The following is a 19977-nucleotide window of genomic DNA, read 5'->3' as shown; positions in this document are numbered from 1 at the left end:
ACAAATTTAATAGTATTTATAATTATTATTATAATAGTTCAAATGAGAATATAAATTAAAAGTAAAAATAAAATAAAATGAGAAGTTTATTAGATTCCAAATTTATATAAAAAATTATCAGTTCTCAATGAAATTTCATAATTCTATGCAATATTTTTTTAAATCTTGTTTTGATAGGTGATTGATCCCGATTTTCTTAACTAAATCATGTTCGTCATCAGATCTTCTAACGTTTGGGTCACCATAGAAATACATATCGATCAACTATCAACTACATGGACAAATTCAGAAATTAGAATTATGGGCTTAACAAAATATTTGTGTGGGCTCCTAAAGTACTGGTCAAAATAATAATGATATATATATAATTTATAAAATAAAATATTGAACAAATATAAAACAAATCTAAAAAAAAACCCACATCAAAACAATTTCCAAATATAAAACAACCTTTTTTTAATATCTTTTAATATTAAAAGAACTTTCTCTCCAAACCTTTAATATATATAATATATTTATAAAAAATAATAATTTGGTAGATCACACCTCAGCTCATTAGTGCATCTGTCTCTAAGTAGCAATGTGGGGTTGTATGTTGATTTGTGTTCGATACCATTACAGTTAGATCATTCAAAGAAAATATTTTAAAAAAATCTATTCTGTCTAGTTTTATGTTAATATTAATTAAAGTTCAAATTAATTAGGTTTTGAAAAAAAAAATGTTCATAAAGTTCACTATGAAAAAACAATCAAGTTTTATCTTATTTGAAAACAAGTGAACAGATAGTCCTATTGGAATTAAATTCCAGAATATGTCAATTATGTCTACCAAACTTTTTTTTTATTTTAAAAAACTTGTAAATCTAAAATGTTGTAACTTGACTTCAGTTGGTCAAATTTTAAATCAATGTCTTTGTAATCATTTAATCAAAACATATAATAAGCATAAATTTAGCAGTAAAGAAAAGAAACATCAATGAAATTCAAAATAAAATTTTATTTAATCCCATCTTCATCATCATGGTATTGATCTAAATTTATTACAAATTATATAGTTAAATTTGAAATATGAATAATGAGTTACATACTAGTCTCCAAGGTCACATTACTATATATATTCTTATAATCTTATAAACTAATTTACTTTCATGCAATATTTTTTTAGATAACACTATTCAAATAATAATTAGGGATGATAGTATTAATATATACATATATTATAATTAAAATTCCGAACTTCTTAACGGTTAGTTTTTGTTAGGTTTGTTTGTTGATAAATATTTTGACTTATGTTTTTCATTAATGTTTTTCAAATAATTATTCAAGTTTGTTTGGAGTGTATTTCCTATTTAATGACATTTTGTCGGCACTCATATTTTTGTATTTAGACTTAAACGACTCATTTTTAACTTATTGCAATAATTTTGTTTTTTAAATATTATAAATAAAATTCTCAATTTAAAAAATATATATATATATATATATATATTATTTTTTTAAGTATTTATTATAATTATTTAATAAATAATAATTAAACTAATTAAATTAGATTCACATTTTAATCATAAATAAAATATATTTATCAATTTTTATAAGCTAAATCAGAATCTCATTAATTTTTGTGAAAGTTCAAATCAAGTTTAAGAAATGAAGAATTTATAAGTCTTGTTTATAAGTGAAAGATGTCTATTAAAACATTTATCATTATGTATTAAAACATAATAAACATTTTATTAATAAAAAAAATAAATGATTAAAAAACATAAAATGTTTTTGAGGTAGATTTCTATAAAAAACAAGAAAAATTGCATTAACTAAAATAATGCAACAAAATTAGTAAACTATAAAGTAGCTCAAATAATAAATTTAAACAAAAATATTTGTCGTATTTGAATCTTCTTATATTTATTAAAAAATAATTTTCGTATATACAAAAGTATTCTTCATATTTGAATTTGGTTAATTAGAATAAAGATAATTGTTATATTAATATAATCAAACATAACAAATAAGTAAAAGTAAAACAAATAGATACACATAATCAAGATATTCCATACAAATAAAATTTTAGGTAACACCATTAATATTTATTATTTTAACATAAATGGTGAAAGCAATATTATTAAGATTTTCATTCAGTATAATAAATAAAAATTAGGTATATATAGTAAAGAATTTTGCAATATAAAGTAAAAAATCTAAATGCATTGATTTAGTAAGTAAAATAAATAAATAATTGGCCATTGATTTAGTAAGTAAAATAAATAAATAATTGGCCATAAGATATTTTTCCATCTTTAATGAATTCACACAATTCACATAGATATAGAGTATGTCAATCTTCAATACTTAAATATATAAATAGACTACATTTAGTTAATTCATATACAAAATATATATCTATTTCTTGCTTAATCTTTCTCACGTGTTAGATTTGTAACTAATCATGCCAAGAATAAGTAGAGGACGTCGAAAAATCACCATGACCAAAATGGAGAAAGAGAGTAACCTTCAAGTTACCTTCTCGAAGAGAAGAACTGGAGTGTTCAAGAAATGTAGTGAACTCACCACTCTTTGCGGAGTCCAGATGTTAACCATTATTTTTTCTCCGGGGAAGAAAGTATTTACTTTCGGTCACCCATCTGTAGACAAGATTATAAACCGGATTATGGGTACTAATGATGCATCCTCTTCAATGGGGCTTTCCCGTGAGACTCAACAACTAGTGGAGTCTCAACAATTGTCCAACGTGCAAGATTTGAATAATCAAATCATGCAGGTTCAAGAGCAGTTGGAGGTTGCAAAGCAGCGCGGAAAAGTGATAGCTGAAGCCTTACAAGCTGGGCGGGAACAAAGGTGGTGGGAGAGATCTATGGAAAATATGACATATCCACAACTTGATATGGTAAGAGGATCATTGGAGAATTTGAAGGCCCTTGTGGACCAGAAGATATCTGAAGCTTCTAATGTGAATGCTTCTATTAGCTCCATTAACATCCCTCAAAGCACTCGAGGTGTTATGGGTGGCCCTGGTCCAAGTTCAATGGGACCTCATCAAGCTATGGGTGGGAGCGGCAACTTTGGCGGTGGATATTATTGAACATTCTCTGTTGGTTGTGCTAAAATAGGCCATATTATCATTCATGTTTGTTTAAGATTTAAAATTATTGGCAGCTTTTATTTATGTTGGTCAGTTTCTTTTTGGTTGTATTCTTTAAAATATTTGAATGATATAATATGAATATTTCATATATTTTATTTTCTAAGTACATAACTTTTAATTATTTAGGAAAAAATAATTACATAAAATCCAGTAATATTGTAAATGTATGTGATCTCCAAACTTCTCTTAGGAAGAATATACAAATATATAGTAGTTCTTGATATAAATTTATTAAAAGAATATTTATATAATCTGAATATTGTTATACAAATATAAAAATGAATATAGGAAGGAAAATTATTACATATATCATTATTGTACACTAGCTACTATCTAAGAAGAGTTAATGAAAATGTATTAAATAGTTATGTTGCAATAAACCACTTTAGGTAACACTATTAAAAAAAGATAAAATTAATTGATGGAATGAGATAATATATATTAATTTTTTAATTATTTATTATAATTATTTAATAAATAATAATTAAACTAATTAAATTAGATTCACATTTTAACCATAAATAAAATATATTTATCAATTTTATAAGCTAAATCAGAATCTCATTAATTTTTGTGAAAGTTCTAATCAAGTAAATGAAAATTTTATAAGTCTCGTTTATAAGCGATAGATGTTTATTAAAACATTTATCATTATTTTTTAAAACATAATAAAAATTTTATTAATAAAAAAAATAAATGATGTGAAAAACAAAAAATGTTTTTGAGGTACATTTCTATACATAAACAAGAAAAATTGCATTAAATAATATAATGCTACAAAATTAATAAACTATAAAGTAACATCAATAATAAATTTATAAAAAAATATTTGTCGTATTTGAATCTTGTTGTATTTATCAAAAAAATATTTGTCGTATTTATACATTATTTATTTGAATTTTGTTAATTAGAACAAAGATAATTGTTATATAATTATAATCAAACATAACAAATAAGTAAAAGTAAAACAAATAGATACACATAATCAAGATGTTCCATACAAATAAAATTTTAGGTAACACCATTAATATTTATTATTTTAACATAAATGGTGAAAGCATATTATTAAGATTTTCATTCAGGTATAATAAATAAAAATTAGGTATATATAGTAAAGAATTTTGCAATATAAAGTAAAAAATCTAAATGCATTGATTTAGTAAGTAAAATAAATAAATAATTGGCATAAGATATTTTTCCATCTTTAATGAACTCACACACAATTGACATAGACAAGGGCGGAACCAACATTTTAAATCTACCCGGGCTAAAAATATTTTCACAAAATCTAATATAACACAATTTTTTATAATAGTTCATGATATATTAAAAATTATGAATCGTTTAAGCACAACGAAATAAAAGATGACATGAGAAAAATAAAAATACTGAAAATAGAAATAAATATCTTATATCAAAGATACATAAAACGCGTGAGATTTACTATTCAAGTTGGGATCTACAATTTTTTGAAATATAAGATTCATCAATAATTGAATATGAGTCTATATTTGAAGTAAATTCTCTCAACCTATGAGAACTTTTTAAATTAAGAGTATTGAAATCGACGTTGTTGCTTTCCAAATTCAGATCTCGGATACTTCGACAACATATGTTGATATGGCCTCATTTTAATGTTAGTTCGTCTAATTTCATCATATAATTTACACAAAGTCGTCACATAAAAATACGCAATCTAGGATCTTGTTCATAGATAGTTTCATCAAACTCAACTCTTTGAGATTTAGAAAGAAATTCTAAATTCTCATCAGAAATTACTATATTTGATTCGATTGGCTCAAATAATGAAGGATTATCAATTTTTGGCTTAAAAATGTTAAAATATTATTGTAGACACACCATTTCTACACCCTAGGTATCCAATAAACAACCCGGTTTAATATGATGCTCATGCTTGTTTATTGGGCCAGGAGAACAAAAACATAAAAATATCTTTTGAAAACTGACTTAGAAAAGCCTGAAAACGGGGCCAATAATTTCTGTATCGCACAAACCGTCCTTAATGACAGGTTCATTTTTAGGGAAAATGAAATGAGACGAAAAAAACACGTACAATTAATTTTTCTCTTTCTCTCTGAATTTGATATTAAAAATGCTGTTGAATTTAAAGATTCTCAAACTCTAAATATATTAGATACTAAGAAAATTATCATGGAAATATGAATAATGTAAAAACGATACAAATAGATACAAATGACTATAAACTTGAAATTATACCAACCTAGTGAGATAATGAATTTTAATATAAGTCGACAAAATGTGATCCTCTATTTTCTGCCTTACAAATTATAGAGACCTAATGACTAGTGATAAAAAGAAATTTAAAGAAATTTAATTTTTCAAATTATGACTGGTTATTTTTGTTAGTTATTGTTAAAAGCATATTTTTTTTTAATTAAGCTGAATAAATTATATATAATTTAATAAAAAGTAATTGAATTTAATTATTAATGAATAAGTTTAGAGGCTAAGTGATAAATTATATATTATTGAGTCTAGTTATGTATTTACTAATCATGAATATATATATATATATATATATATATATATATATATATATATATATATATATATATATATATATATATTTATTAGTATGGTTGATGGACCTTTCTTCTCATTTATTTTATAATTAATAAATTAGATAGGTGTTTAGTTAAATAAATATATAATATAATATATTAGTATAGAATTATAGATGGTGGCTGAATATATAGAACTTAGTTTATATGAAGTTATGTAATTATATATTATATAATATATTACTATTAAGGATGAGGGGACCTCCGGGCTACAGCCCGGTACTAATGTGAGTGGTTCCGTCCTGGACATAAAACTTGTCAAATCTTCGATAATAAATATATAAATAGACTATATTTAGTTAATTCATATACAAAATATATATATCTATTTCTTGCATAATCTTTCTCATGTGTTAAATTTATAACTAATCATGCCAAGATTAAGGAGAGGTCGTCGAGAAATCACTATGACCAAAATGGAGAAGGAGAGTAACCTTCAAGTTAACTTCTCGAAGAGAAGAACTGGAGTGTTCAAGAAATGTAGTGAACTCACCACTCTTTGCGGAGTTCAGATGTTAACCATTATTTTCTCTCCTGGGAAGAAAGTATTTACTTTAGGTCACCCATCTGTAGACGAGATAATAAACCGAATTATGGGTACTAATGATGCATCCTCTTCAATGGGGTTTTCCTCGTGAGACTCGACAACTATTGGAGTCTCAACAATTGTCCAACGTGCAAGATTTGAATAATCAAATCATGCATGTTCAAGAGCAGTTGGAGGTTGCAAAGCAGCGCGGAAAAGTGATAGCTCAAGCCTTACAAGCTGGACGGGAACAAAGGTGGTGGGAGAGATCTATGGAAAATATGACATATCCACAACTTGAGATGGTAGGAGGATCATTGGAGAATATGAAGGCCCTGGTGGACCAAAAGATATTTGAAGCTTCTAATGGGCATGCTTCTATTAGCTCCATTAACATCCCTCAAAGCACTCGAGGTGTTATGGGTGGCCCTAGTCCAAGTTCAATGGGACCTCATCAAGCTATGGGTGGGAGCGACAACTTTGGCGGTGGATATTATTGATATCATTCTCTGTTGGTTGTGCTAAAGTAGGCCATATTATCATAGTGCTGTGCCTCATCTTTGTTTCATTATGGGTTGGTGTGTCAAATTAGGTTATGTCTCATGTTATTTTATTTTGGATTGACTGTGTCAATAGCATAGTAGTTTCATCTTTCATGTTTGTTTAAGATTTAGAATTATTGGCCGCTTTTATTTATGTTGGTCAGTTCTTTTTGTTTGTATTACTTAAAATGTTTGAATGATATAATATTTATATTTCATATATTTTATTTTCTAAGTACATAAATTTTAATTATTTATAAAAAATAATTACATAAAATTCAGTAACATTATAAATGTATGTGATTTCCAAACTTCTCTTAGAAAGAATAAACAAATATATAGTAGTTCTTTATGATAAATTTATTAAAAGAATATTTATATAATCTGAATATTGTTATGCGAATATAAAAATGAATATAGCAAAGAGAATTATTACATATATCATTATTGTACACTAACTACTATTTTTAAGAAGAGTTATTGAAAATGTATTAAATAGTTATGTTGCAATAAACCAACTTTAGGTAACACTATTAAAAAAAGAGATAAAATCAATTGATGGAATACGATAATATATATTAATTTTTTAATTATTTATTATAATTATTTAATAAATAATAATTAAACTAATTAAATTAGATTCACATTTTAACCATAAATAAAATATATTTATTAATTTTTATACGGTATGTAAATGTTCTAATCAAGTATAAGAAATGAAGAATTTATTGAAGGCTTATATTAATTATGAGTGATAGATGACTAATTAATATTTATCATTATTTTTTAAAATAAAATAAACATTTTATTAAGTATAAAATGTTTTTTTATAGGTACACTTCTATACATAAACAAGAAAATGTATAACCTAAAATAATGCTACAAAATTAGTAAACTATAAAGTAACTCCCAATAATAAATTTATACAAAAATATTTGTCGTATTTGAATCTTGTTGTATTGACTTAAATATATTTGTTGTATTTGAATTTTGTCGTATTTATACAAAATATTTATTGTGTTTGAATTTTGTTGTCAACTTAAAAAAAGTTTGAACAAAAATAATTGTTATATTATTAAAATCGAACTTAACAACTAAGTAAAAGTAAAACAAATAGAGATATGCATACTCGGGTTGTATGTCCATAAAATTAAATATTTTATATAACATCAGTAATAGTTATGTTTTAACATAAATGGTTAGAGTAAAACAAATAAAGATATGCATATTCGGATTGTATGTCCATAAAATTAAATATTCAATGTAACATCAATAATAGTTATGCTTTAACCTATATTACTAGTTATAGGACTAATTTATATTTTAAAAAATTGGGTAATTGAAAGAGATAAAATGGTGATAAGCCCAGTTTTGGTTTATGTGTGATTGGAGTGAGAAAACTTATTTGGTTTGATTTGAAGATAATCTAATTGCACTCACATATTTCTAAACATAAAAAAAATAAAAATGACATTAATTGGCTGGTTTACCTTGGGATGAAAATCCGACGTCAAACAAATAATTACCATTGAGATCAAGCACTTCCAGGGATTTGATTCCACTCACATATTTCAAAACATTCCCATTGAAATTATTCCCACCCATATTAGGTAGGTAAAATTGTATTCATATTAAAATGAACTATAAATGTATTATAAATGAATATATAGTAACCAAAGATATTAAATTATAAGTCTTAATATATGCATTAATTTTTTAATTTACCTTTAGTTGTTAGGGCACAATCTGATATATCCAATTCTTCTATATGTTGTAATGATTCCAGCTCTATACAAAAAAAAATGTCAAATAATAATGAAAAGTTTAATTAATAATATTTTATGTGTATATATAATTTGAATTTATATATAATTAATTATGTAAAATATGTTAATTATTTTAACTTACTAAATATATTAGATTCGCCTATGAAATTATTTCCCGGTCAGTGAAAAACTCCTTAAAGATGATAGTGAACCTAAACAAGATAGGTTTATTTTGCTCTCATTCCGTTAATATACTTCATATCCATAGTTGTCTTGAAGAGATAAATCTTCTAATTTTGATAATCTCAATAGATTATTGCAGTCTGTAAAATCATCAAATAAACACATATAAAAATATAATATTTTGTATGTACTCATTGCTTATAAAAATACAATATTTAAAATTTTATTTATTTTATATAATAAAGAGAGGGAATTTAGATGAACAAATAGGAAAGAGAATGACAAACAATTTGATTAATTAAAAAATTAATAAAATTTATCTCTTTTTTCATCCTTATTTTTTTTTTCTTCCAACAACATGACCACTCACATTATTCTCTTTCTCCTTCCTTCATTATATCTATTATTAAATTGAAGCTCATTATTAATACACTAGAATGAGTGCTCAATTTTTTTTATTAATGTTTTCTAAAGTCTTTTATATTAATGAACACTTTTGATTTGATTAGGAAAGATGTGATTTGTTTAGTTGTGAAGTACGGAGTTTCTAACCTGATACGATTTATAAATTAGAGTTAAGAAGATGAAAAATAAATATTTGAAGTAGACTTTGAAGAAAAAAAAATTAATAATATGTAATTAAAGAGATCCAACTAGATCTATTGTATTAGGGCACTTGCATTAGAAGTGCTAAATTTTATACCTAAAATAATATTAAAAAAATATATATATCTATTTTACAACATCTCAATTCAAAATACCCTACAGCATCATTTCTATCTATATACCTATAACATTAAAATATTTATTTTTTGCAAAATTAAAAAACAATTTGTAACTACTTTTTAAAATTCGAACGGCTATATTCGAACGCCTATATTTCAAATTCAAATCCAACGCCTATATTTCAATTTCAATTTCAAATTCCAACGCATATATTTCATTGACATGTTTTATAAAAAAATTGAGATTCAAATTTCAAATTCAAATTTCAACGGCTATTTTCCAGCGGTCATATTTCGAAATCCAACTCTAAATAAAGTTTTTGTTCATTCATTCTTCACCACACTTTAATTATACTACTTTACATGTGAAAAAGGCAGCTGCAACAATTTTAGCTTCAGTAGGGGAGAGAGTCACTTTTGGATGTTTCTTGGATGACAATGAGATTGCACCTTCATCATTGTCACGAGCATAGTCACTATCCGTAAAGGCAATCAAATCTTTCAAACTTCATTTCTAGTATACCCCATTCCAAAGTTCATTTCACATAACATAATGAATCACTCTTTTCACAACATTCAAATGGTTCTCAGTTGGATATATAATCCATATACCTGCTTACCAAACCCACAACAAACATGAGGTCTAACTGCAGATGTTTTAAACTTCTCACAATCTTCTTATATCTAGCTAGTAGCATCAACTTTAACTTCGTTTTCATCTTTAAAAAGTCTCATCCCTAGGATAATGAGATTTTTGACTGATCAGTTGCACTCAGATATATTAAATCTGTTCAATATCTCCTTTGTATATTTCATTTGATTGATACATATTTCATTCACTTTGCACCACTTACACCTAAGTTATATTTCTTTCAGTAACCTCTAGCTATTTCTTGTTTTATAGCCTTTTGTCATAGATGATTTTCAACAGCTTTCTCAAATGATTTTGAATCTAAAGTTACGTAATAGACTAGAAGACTTGCTTCATCTTCTTCCTCAGAAAATTAATCTCCATAAAAATAGTGTTAGATAAAGGTGCTTAATGGCCATCACTTTGACATTTAAAGTATTGTAATCTAATATTATTAATTTTAGTCAATAAAGGCATCTTCCTTCTTTTATATATTTTTTTTTTGTTTAACGAGCATATGAATCAAGTGAAGTCCATGTTAGGTTACCAGTATAAAAGAATTTATGATAGTGATCATAAATATATGTCGCTTATTATTATACATAATGTTCATATCAAAATAATCCTGGTCGTAGGTTTATTGAGATGGGACATCATTAAACCGTTAAAACTAGTGTGAGATTATAGTTGATAAATCTGAATGAGCATACATGTGGTTGTTAATGAGTTAACAACGCACTAGAGTGTCTCGCAGATGCTATAGTGAATTGTCCTTAGACTTGAGGTGCTCAAGTAAAATCATACATGTGATTCAAGTACTTTGATGTTAATTACGACCGGATCTGTAAAAAGGGTGATCAAGAGTTGGTGGTTGGGTATATTTGAAATATATAGTGATATTGTGAGTAACCAATAAAGAAGTCACAACTCTTGCATCAAAAACAACAGTGTATATACTCAAAGCCCTCTTGTCAAAACGCTACTTTATAGTCCATGGTCGTGGAATTCTATCTCGGGTTGATGGTCTCTCAAAAATAGATTTAAGAGAGTAGTGATTTTCGAAATGACAAGAAGAAAATAGGCTTGGATGCGATGTTTCGGTCAAGTGGAAGTTGACAGTAAATAACCATACTCATATAACTTAGCAAAGTATAAGATGTGACGAGATAAATATTCACATATAAGTGGTAGCGGACAGATTTTTTGATTTTGTACGAATCTAGTTCTAAATTTTGATATTTCGTCAAGGTTAATACCAATTAACTTTCTTGAGCATTAGGAGCCCCGAGCAATTTTGTTCGAAATATCATCTTGACTGAATTATATTTAAAATGTTAATTGTAATCGACTAAAAACTCTAGGACTTAATGGGTCACACACAATAGAAGAATCTAAATTGATGCGTAAAACGATAGTAAAACGATAATGAATTTTGAATTAATTAGTGGATGATGTTTATTTATAATGATAAATAAAATAAGAGAATAATTTCTAATTGTTAGAAATGCTATTTACAAAAATTGTATAATATTTTATTGATACGTTAGAATTTTATATTATAGATATTTCACAATCATATTAAAATGAAGTTATAAGAATATGAAAAATCAAATTAATTGTTAATTTCTACTATAGGTGATTAATAATTAATGCATTTAGTTATTAGAAATTATGGGGTTCTTTTTTTCCATATATATATATCAATGCATTTGGTTTATCTTCAAAGTAAAGTAAGTGAAATTGTTTTTCTTTACTCTGGAAAATTATTTTTTTATAATTTTTTTTTTAAAAATAATTTAAAATAACACTAAAAATAAATTAATAATTAAAATATGAAATTAATTTATTTATTTAAATAAGTAATAATTTATTTTTAACTTGGTAAATATAAATTTATTTTATAAATTCATAATTAAATTAAGAGTTTAATTAATTTTTAAATAGTAAGTTTAGCTTATTAAACAGTGAGACCCACGGCCCAGTATTCCTAAGCCCACCCTTTTTTATTATTATTATTTTCTCTCTTGTCTGCGTTAACTAGACCTAAGCCTTTTTCTTGTTGCTGTTCTTCACTCTTCAGACCATATATTCACGGCTGTCGGCGGCACTCGTGGGCGTTAGCACAGTTCAACCTCCGGCTCCAGGTACCATTTTTTTACGATTGAGTTTCTGGGGGCGCAAAATCAGAATAATTAATTAGTATGTTTGTTTGTGTTAGACTTTTAGTTTAGGAATTCGGAATATGAATTAGGCTAAAGGGTACAATTCATTGTCTATGATATCAATTGAAAATGGGTACTTGACTAAAGTTGGAGTAGGATGATCTGATTCAAAATTTTGTTTAAAAAAGTGCAAGGAAGAGTTTTTCTTTGGATCAGATAGTGCTAATTATAAAAACATCATAACTGATGTTACATTTTGATTTTGTAAATGTAATTCATGCTGAAATTGTAATACAATCTGAATTTTGTTATAGTTTATCATGTGATGTAACTAAGTTTTGTTTTTGATAAATAATTGTGATAGCTTGGTAATATTTGGATGATATGAGTAGTTGAGGCTTAGGTTTGAAAAGGGGGAATGTATGATTTGAGTTTTAGATGATTTTGGTAATATGTGTATTGTGTGCATTATGTTAACCCTTCTTCTTCTACTTCTTCTTATTATTATTTGTGTTGGCTTATCATATTGTAGTTGCAAACATAGTAGGAAATATGAGCAAGAATTTGGAAAATGTGGAATGAATAGCAATTATGATTTGATAACATTAGTGACCTTTTGTCTAGCACTAGATGTAAAAGATGCAAAATGTCAAATTTAGGAAGATACATGCAAATGGTTTTGTTTTTTTCTTGCTATGTATATATTCATTCATGTCTTAATTTGTAGGGCATTTTTTCCATAAAAGAAAGAAACTGGTTCTAGGGCAGCCCAAACCTCAGGCAAGCACTGATGGCAGCGGTTGAAGGTCTAGCTCCACTGGTAATAGTGGGAGGTAAAGGTTCTTCTCTCACCTCGGCATCAGTCTTTGCTGTCTCCAATGGCCTCGCCCAGGTCCAAATTGATTCATCAGCCCTTGAAAGGCTTTCTGATCGTGGCCAGCTTCCACAGGCCAAGTTCAGGTTTTCCCTTCCTGACTATCTAACTCTTGAAGAAACCCGTGCATCTTTCTTATTTCTATTGAACAAGCTTGTCCTCTCGGGCGCCAATGGTGGTATTCGTCCTTACCTCCCGGAGCTGATTGTCGATTCTCTGAATAAGTCGTCGTTTTCTCAACTTCTCGAGGAAGATTCAAAGGATGTTACAGCATTAGAGCTTGTTGCTCTTGAGAAATCGTTGTTCTCTCTTTACGGTTTATGCGCCCTTCTTGACCACCAGTCTTCGACATTGTTGACTATTGCCGATGCAACTGCTGCCCTTTCTTGTGAGGCATCAGGTGCAAACACTTCAGTTTTCAGTAACTTAGACTCCGGTGATGCGTCCTCAGTTAACAAAGACGAAGTTGGGGTGGCCAATGATCTTAAAATCTTTCTGAATGGGTCTAAGCTGTTGGGTAAGCATCAATATGATGTGGTTTCAGAAATACCTGAGGTTCACGGTACGTTTAGGACGATCATTAGATTTGTGCATTCAATGATTCGTGTAGAATTGAACTCTCCTGTCTTCAAAGGAGGCAAGGCAATGGTGGCTGCTTTTTCACCCTTAGCCCAGTCCCTATTGCATTTGGGTATGGGAAGCTGGAATCGTGCTAAAATCAATATAGATGTAATGGCTAATGCTGATTTTAAGTTAACTTTGACGCATTTGTTTGAGAAGGATTGCCCTGAGATTGATAGTTTGAGGAATTCTCTTGTGCTGTCCTCCAAAGCTGGATTAGAAGAGGACTATGTTAAATTTTTCCATGAGTTGGGCACTTTGTTACAGATGGTGAAAACAACAGTTTCATGGGAAACAACAACGGCTTTTCTTGTGCTCGAGGGTAATGAATTGACACAGAAATCTCCAAGTGCTGGAACAGATGTAAATGGAGGAAAAGTGAAAGCTGAGAAGAGAGGTGACAAGAAGAAGAAGGTTCTTGGGAAAGGAACTACTGCGTTGGTGCAGTTTCTTAAGGAAAGTATCCTTGATGTTGTAGATGAGACAGCTAGCCCTTTGCTTGTATTGGAGAAGTTGGTTAAATCTCTCATTTCACTGTTCGACCCAAAAGATTCTGGATTTTACAGTGTTTTGAAGAAACTGAAGGAAATTGTGGAATGTAATGAAACCAGAAGACTTCCTAAGCTCCCTAAGGTAATGGAGTCTATTGCTTGCTTCTCATTTAATGTATGGCAGGACCTTTTTCAAGTGCATTGTCCACAAATAAAAGATATGGAAGCTAGAGCATGTCTTCTCATGAATTCTTATTTGATGTAGGTTTTCCCTTGAAATAATCCTACTGTTTGGAGAAAAAAAAATTGTTTGATGAAAAAGTAGATTATTTAGGTTAAATGACTAAAATATCTTCTGTATTTAATATTTTAAAATATAAAAATAAAGTAAGCGTATTTGTTCACCTGTCTGAACTAGTACTTGTATGGAACACTGTATATTTGTAATTTACAAAACTCACAATTCTTCATTGTTGGATTCAGGGGACACGTGACTTTGCAAAAGAACAGATGGCAATTCGTGAGAAAGCATTCTCAGTTATAGTGGATGTTTTCAAGAGGCATGGTGCCACATCACTTGATACTCCTGCCTTTGAATTGAGAGAAACTCTAATGGGGAAGTATGGAGAGGATTCAAAGTTGGTTTATGACCTTGCTGACCAGGTTAAAGCTGGTTGACATACCTTAAATAGCTTATTTGGAATTACATACACTTGGTATTCTAATTCTTGTTGAAATTCTTCATGTTATTTGAGTTATTTTCCCCCTTTTACCACATAATGAGCCTATTTGAAAGTATTTGTCACAATCACGATCTCATTGAAAAATCGCCAAATTAAAATTGTAAGTTATTTCTTTTTCATTTGTTATAAGATTTTTCCAAGATCGTGATTTCATTATTTATTGGATCATAATCTGGTAGTGTGATTTTTGTTGTTACATTTGGTATAAAAATTATTTTCTAGATCATGATCCAAGTTATAGTGCATTTTTTTTCTTAAATTTGCTATAGAGTATTTATTTTAAAGATCGTGATTAGATTATTTTTCTGATCATGATCATATTATTTGTTAGATAAATGTTGTTTCCAGAAGCATACATTTTTACCAGGCTGTTAGTGGCATTCTAGTCAATATTCCATACTACAGTTTGTTTATAATATTTCTTATGGCGTTGTGGACAGGGTGGAGAACTTTGTTCTTTGAGGTATGACTTAACAGTACCGTTTGCTAGATATGTTGCCATGAATGGTATTACATCATTTAAACGATACCAGATAGCGAAAGTTTACAGAAGGGATAATCCATCCAAGGGTAGATATCGTGAATTCTATCAGTGCGATTTTGACATTGCTGGTCAATATGAAACAATGGGCCCAGACTTTGAAGTTATAAAAGTAATGACTGAACTTCTGGATGACCTAAATATAGGAGAGTACGAGGTAATTGTCTATACTATTTCATTTTCCTGTTCATTCTCCTTTCTTTGCTTTAGCAATGGTTTGTTTGTATGAATCATCATTTTTTAGATTTTAACCCATATAGAATGATGGTACAATGGAATGAGCTTTACATGCAAAAAATATTATTCCTCATAAATTAGGTCTAATTCCTGACATTTATTTGGAGTTGTTGTACACCAGTTTTGTCAATCATGAAATTGTAGTATGCCTTCTTTCTTTCTTTTTTTTAGGATAGCACAAGTGCACAACATCCCAATCACCTTGATTTTAGGATATAATCCTTACCTAAAATACCTTGATTCTATAATAGAATCTTGCCTAGAAGATACCTTGATTTCTGGATAGTGTATATTATATATAAAGGGCATTACCCTCACAATAAAGTTAGCACATTTTTTACTTGTAATTTGCACAAGTTTTATGTTGGTGAATTTTCTGATGATAAGTGACTATCCTATTTCTCATGTACAGATAAAGTTGAATCATCGTAAGTTGCTAGATGGCATGCTGGACATATGTGGGGTTCCTCAAGGAAAATTCAGGACTATTTGTTCAAGTATTGACAAGTTAGATAAACAGACTTTTCTACAGATAAAGAAAGAAATGGTGAGTACACTCATCCACATTTTCATAGATTATTCAATGAAGGAACATTCTTATTTTGTTTGAGCTAATACCAAATGGTATCATTTTATATTTTGTATACATGTGTGATGTGCCAAATAGATACTTTCATGCAGTCCAGGGAACCCCTCTTTCTTGTTGTTAGTGAACTACTTCCCATTACGTATATCTCATTGATAGAGTTATTTAATAGAAGTGAGAGTCAACATGTTTCATCAGACGTGTGTTTGTAAAGTCATGTCTTTGCAGTATGTATTGCTACTTTCTTTGAAATTCATATTTGGCTCATGTTTAAAGCAAGTTAAAGATATCTGATTTTACTTAAAAATAAATAAATGAAATATTCTGCATGGAATGATATTTCCTTCTGAAATGTGTTTTTTCGTTTGGTACAAGAGTTATTGTGCTTGTTGGCAATTATAACAAATGTAGATTTAGATCAACATGATAAAAATTGGTAACAAAATAGCTCAAAAAGATTTAACAATGTAGTGTATGCAAAAGTAACATTTCTAGGTGTAGGAAAAGTTGGTCACATGCATGTAGGTAAGCTCTATATTCTCTTGTTTACTTCATCGGTTTATCTTTCTGAGATTACTTGACACATTTTCTTATAGGTGGAAGAGAAGGGCTTAACTGATGAGACTGCTGACATGATTGGGACTTTTGTAAAGGAAAGGGGGTCCCCTTTGGAACTCTTATCTAAACTTAAACAGGAAAGCAGCAAGTTTATGGAACATGAAGGGTCTCGTGTTGCATTGAACGAATTGGAGATCTTGTTTAAAGCACTGGACAAGTCAAAGTGCATTAACAAGGTAGTTTTCGATTTGAGTCTTGCTAGAGGCCTCGACTATTACACTGGGGTCATATTTGAAGCTGTTTTTAAAGGAGAGACACAGGTTAGCTCTTCTTCTTATGTCCATACTCTGTTTATTGTGGTAGATTGTTATAATTAAAGTAGTTATAACCTATCTGAGACTCAGATAGACATAGAGCTCTGGTATCCATGAAGAAAAATTATAGAAAGCAGATTGATATGTTTTGTGATATATTAAACTATTACAAATGGAGGACCAGTTTATAGGCAATAGAGAAGGAAACTAGAAGCATACTCTTTTTTTGGGAAGACAAACAACTCCACCCAATTGGAGTTACTACATAAATGTGTTGTTTGGAATAAGGTCAAGTTTGATATTGCCACACAAATCGTGTCCACCACATTATTGAGGGGTATGATCTTCCATCCAGAACACATGGTCCAAAAAATCCACAACATTTCAAGTTAGGACCCCTAAATTATTGATATTGTTGGTGTTTTGATGCTCTTTGGTTCTTGATTCTTCATAATGCCAAGTGATGGTCAAGAGATTTTCGCATCTTAGGATTTTTGTTGTTGAAAAATCAAAATTCTATATTAGTTAGTTTTGAAAATGGGACTGCAATATAAACAATGGGCAAAATATCAAGGGATAGGAAAGAAGAAAATGGAGTGAGAAGATGATGAAAACATCCGACCAAAAATATCACACCCACCCAGAGTATCTTAATTGGTAAGAGGAACTAAAAGAGGCTGAGGTTCCAATTTCGATTCCCACTGAAAGCACCTTAATTGAAGTTATTGTGCTACCTCCTCTGTCTTCGGGGTCGGTTACAGTGCTACCTCCTCTGTCTTCGGGGTCGGTTACAGCGCCTACCTCCTCCAAAGTAGTCTCAAGAATACCTTAACTGAAAGCCAATTTTTTTCTGTGCTAGATTATTTTTTTGTTAACTTTGTTTGGTTGTTGTTCGATTTACAGGTTGGATCAATTGCTGCTGGTGGACGATATGATAATCTGATAGGGATGTTTGGTAACAAACAGGTTCCTGCTGTTGGCATCAGCCTAGGAATTGAGCGAGTTTTTACCATAATGGAGCAGCTCCAGAAAGACCAAAACCAGGTAGGTTAGAAATAATAAGAAAAAAACACATTGTTTTCATCTAAATGATGATCAATTCTGTCTGTCATATGATGAAATTGAAGATATGTTTTTTTGAGCAACAAATTAATTTATTTATTTTGGCATTGTGGCGGCAGACAACACGAGCTACTGAAACTCAGGTCCTTGTTTCTATAATTGGGGATGATTTATCACTTGCGGCAGAAATAACTAGTGAATTGTGGGGTGCAAGAATAAAAGCAGAGTATCTGGTGAATAAACGAGTAACGAAGCACTTTGATAAAGCAAAGGATTCGAAGATCCCTTGGATGGTGATAGTGGGAGAACGTGAAATTACAGAAGGAGTTGTCAAGTTGAAAGACATTGAGGCCGCTAAAGAAGATGTTATCCCCAGAAGTAAACTCGTCGAAGAGCTTTCCAAACGATTGAACATTGTTTAATCGCAGTTTTCCAGATTTTGCAAATTAAAGGTTTCTAGTTTGGTTTACCTTACAAAGAATATTGTAACACACTTGAATGTGTATTTAACATGGTTTGTTGAATTACTTAATTGTAATTTCTTCCCTATATGAGGGGTGGCTAAAGATTGAACAAATTTGTTGTTTTCTTAGAGAAAGGAAACTATTACTATTATCCCAGTCTAGGTTTTATAATATTTCAATAAAAACTAAAAGAATATTGGATTAAAGTTGGTTGGAACTTATTGTCATCTTGCTTTACTAAAAAACATATATTTTCAATCATGTTTATTGCACAACAAATGGGCAACATGATTAATGATGTTCTAAACACTATTTTAATGAAAGGCAATGTGAATATGGATTCACACCTTTGTAAGCATCATCAATGTGTTTCAAATCCTCAAAGTCCGAGGTAACTTATCAAGATTAAAATGTCAATAGCAATCCTTCACTTAATAGTCTTGACCTCCTACTTTAGTAAAAGGGTGCCCGAACAAACTACCACAATAACGATAATCGAGAATAGATTTTAATATGAGCTTACACTTGAGCTCGTCGTTTGTAAAGAGGCATTGAGAAACATTTCTCCCAACCTATATTCCAATGGCCAACTATCATTTTAAAACTAAATATTAACTCATTTTCTTTACCGATTTGTAAAGACGTATGAGTTTTTATTGCCCAAATCATCATATTATGGTGAACAAATGATTAAATTCGATAGGTTTTATCCGATATATATTAAGTTCAAGTTATATTTATCCAAATCATTATATTATTTATTTAATATGGATTAGATTGGGTATGATTTGGATAAACAATTTCACATTTTTCTCATCGTTTAATATATATATTTTACTTTCTTTTTGTTTTACTAACACTAATATTTAATACGTTCATTTTACCTTCTTTTTTTTTATATATCATATAATTAATTTTTTGAATTTATATATATATATATATATAAACTCGTTAAGATTAACACTATTTTTTTTAACTTTGTTAGTTGATTATCATTTTCATTTATGTTTTTATATTTATTTTTAAATAGTTATTTAGTATGTTTTGTATTGTTTTTAACATTATGTTTAAACCATCCTCGTTTAAATTGTATTTGATGAACTTTTAAAAATACATATAACTAATAATTCATAAAAATAAAATTATAATTTAAAGTAAATACAAAAATAAAAACTTGTACACTTG

At 28.8% G+C, this 19977-nt stretch overlaps 3 protein-coding genes across 3 annotated transcripts; all 3 read left to right on the top strand.

Moving 5' to 3' along the window:
- The first annotated feature begins 2491 nt into the window (after positions 1 to 2491).
- Positions 2492 to 3100, top strand: LOC124935378 (agamous-like MADS-box protein AGL62). Its single transcript, XM_047475814.1, has one exon. The coding sequence runs from the start codon at positions 2492 to 2494 to the stop codon at positions 3098 to 3100; it is 609 nt and encodes a 202-aa protein (XP_047331770.1).
- Positions 3101 to 6372: 3272 nt separating this feature from the next.
- On the top strand, positions 6373 to 6792 carry LOC124935376 (agamous-like MADS-box protein AGL62). The gene has a single exon (XM_047475813.1). The coding sequence runs from the start codon at positions 6373 to 6375 to the stop codon at positions 6790 to 6792; it is 420 nt and encodes a 139-aa protein (XP_047331769.1).
- Positions 6793 to 12192: 5400 nt separating this feature from the next.
- Positions 12193 to 18947, top strand: LOC124933775 (histidine--tRNA ligase, cytoplasmic-like). The gene is made up of 8 exons (XM_047474219.1): positions 12193 to 12283; positions 13029 to 14429; positions 14771 to 14950; positions 15471 to 15728; positions 16221 to 16355; positions 16991 to 17272; positions 18170 to 18310; positions 18448 to 18947. The coding sequence occupies exons 2-8, from the start codon at positions 13092 to 13094 to the stop codon at positions 18748 to 18750; spliced, it is 2637 nt and encodes an 878-aa protein (XP_047330175.1). The 5' UTR covers positions 12193 to 12283; positions 13029 to 13091; the 3' UTR covers positions 18751 to 18947.
- Positions 18948 to 19977: the final 1030 nt, after the last annotated feature.

This window comes from Impatiens glandulifera, chromosome 4, assembly GCF_907164915.1.
Source record: "Impatiens glandulifera chromosome 4, dImpGla2.1, whole genome shotgun sequence".
In the NCBI taxonomy this organism is placed as follows: domain Eukaryota; kingdom Viridiplantae; phylum Streptophyta; class Magnoliopsida; order Ericales; family Balsaminaceae; genus Impatiens; species Impatiens glandulifera.
The sequence above is the reverse complement of the archived record's forward strand: the minus strand, read 5'-3'. Positions and strand labels throughout refer to the sequence as shown.

What these genes read in the sequence shown, in the direction of transcription:
- LOC124933775 (XM_047474219.1), top strand. Translation starts at nt 13,092, where the DNA reads ATGGCAGCGGTTGAAGGTCTAGCTCCACTGGTAATAGTGGGAGGTAAA. An exon ending in TACAGATAAAGAAAGAAATG is followed by an intron (nt 16,356 to 16,990) that starts GTGAGTACACTC and finishes ATTTTCTTATAG; the next exon opens with GTGGAAGAGAAGGGCTTAAC. An exon ending in TCCAGAAAGACCAAAACCAG is followed by an intron (nt 18,311 to 18,447) that starts GTAGGTTAGAAA and finishes TTGTGGCGGCAG; the next exon opens with ACAACACGAGCTACTGAAAC.
- LOC124935376 (XM_047475813.1), top strand. Translation starts at nt 6,373, where the DNA reads ATGCATCCTCTTCAATGGGGTTTTCCTCGTGAGACTCGACAACTATTG.
- LOC124935378 (XM_047475814.1), top strand. Translation starts at nt 2,492, where the DNA reads ATGGAGAAAGAGAGTAACCTTCAAGTTACCTTCTCGAAGAGAAGAACT.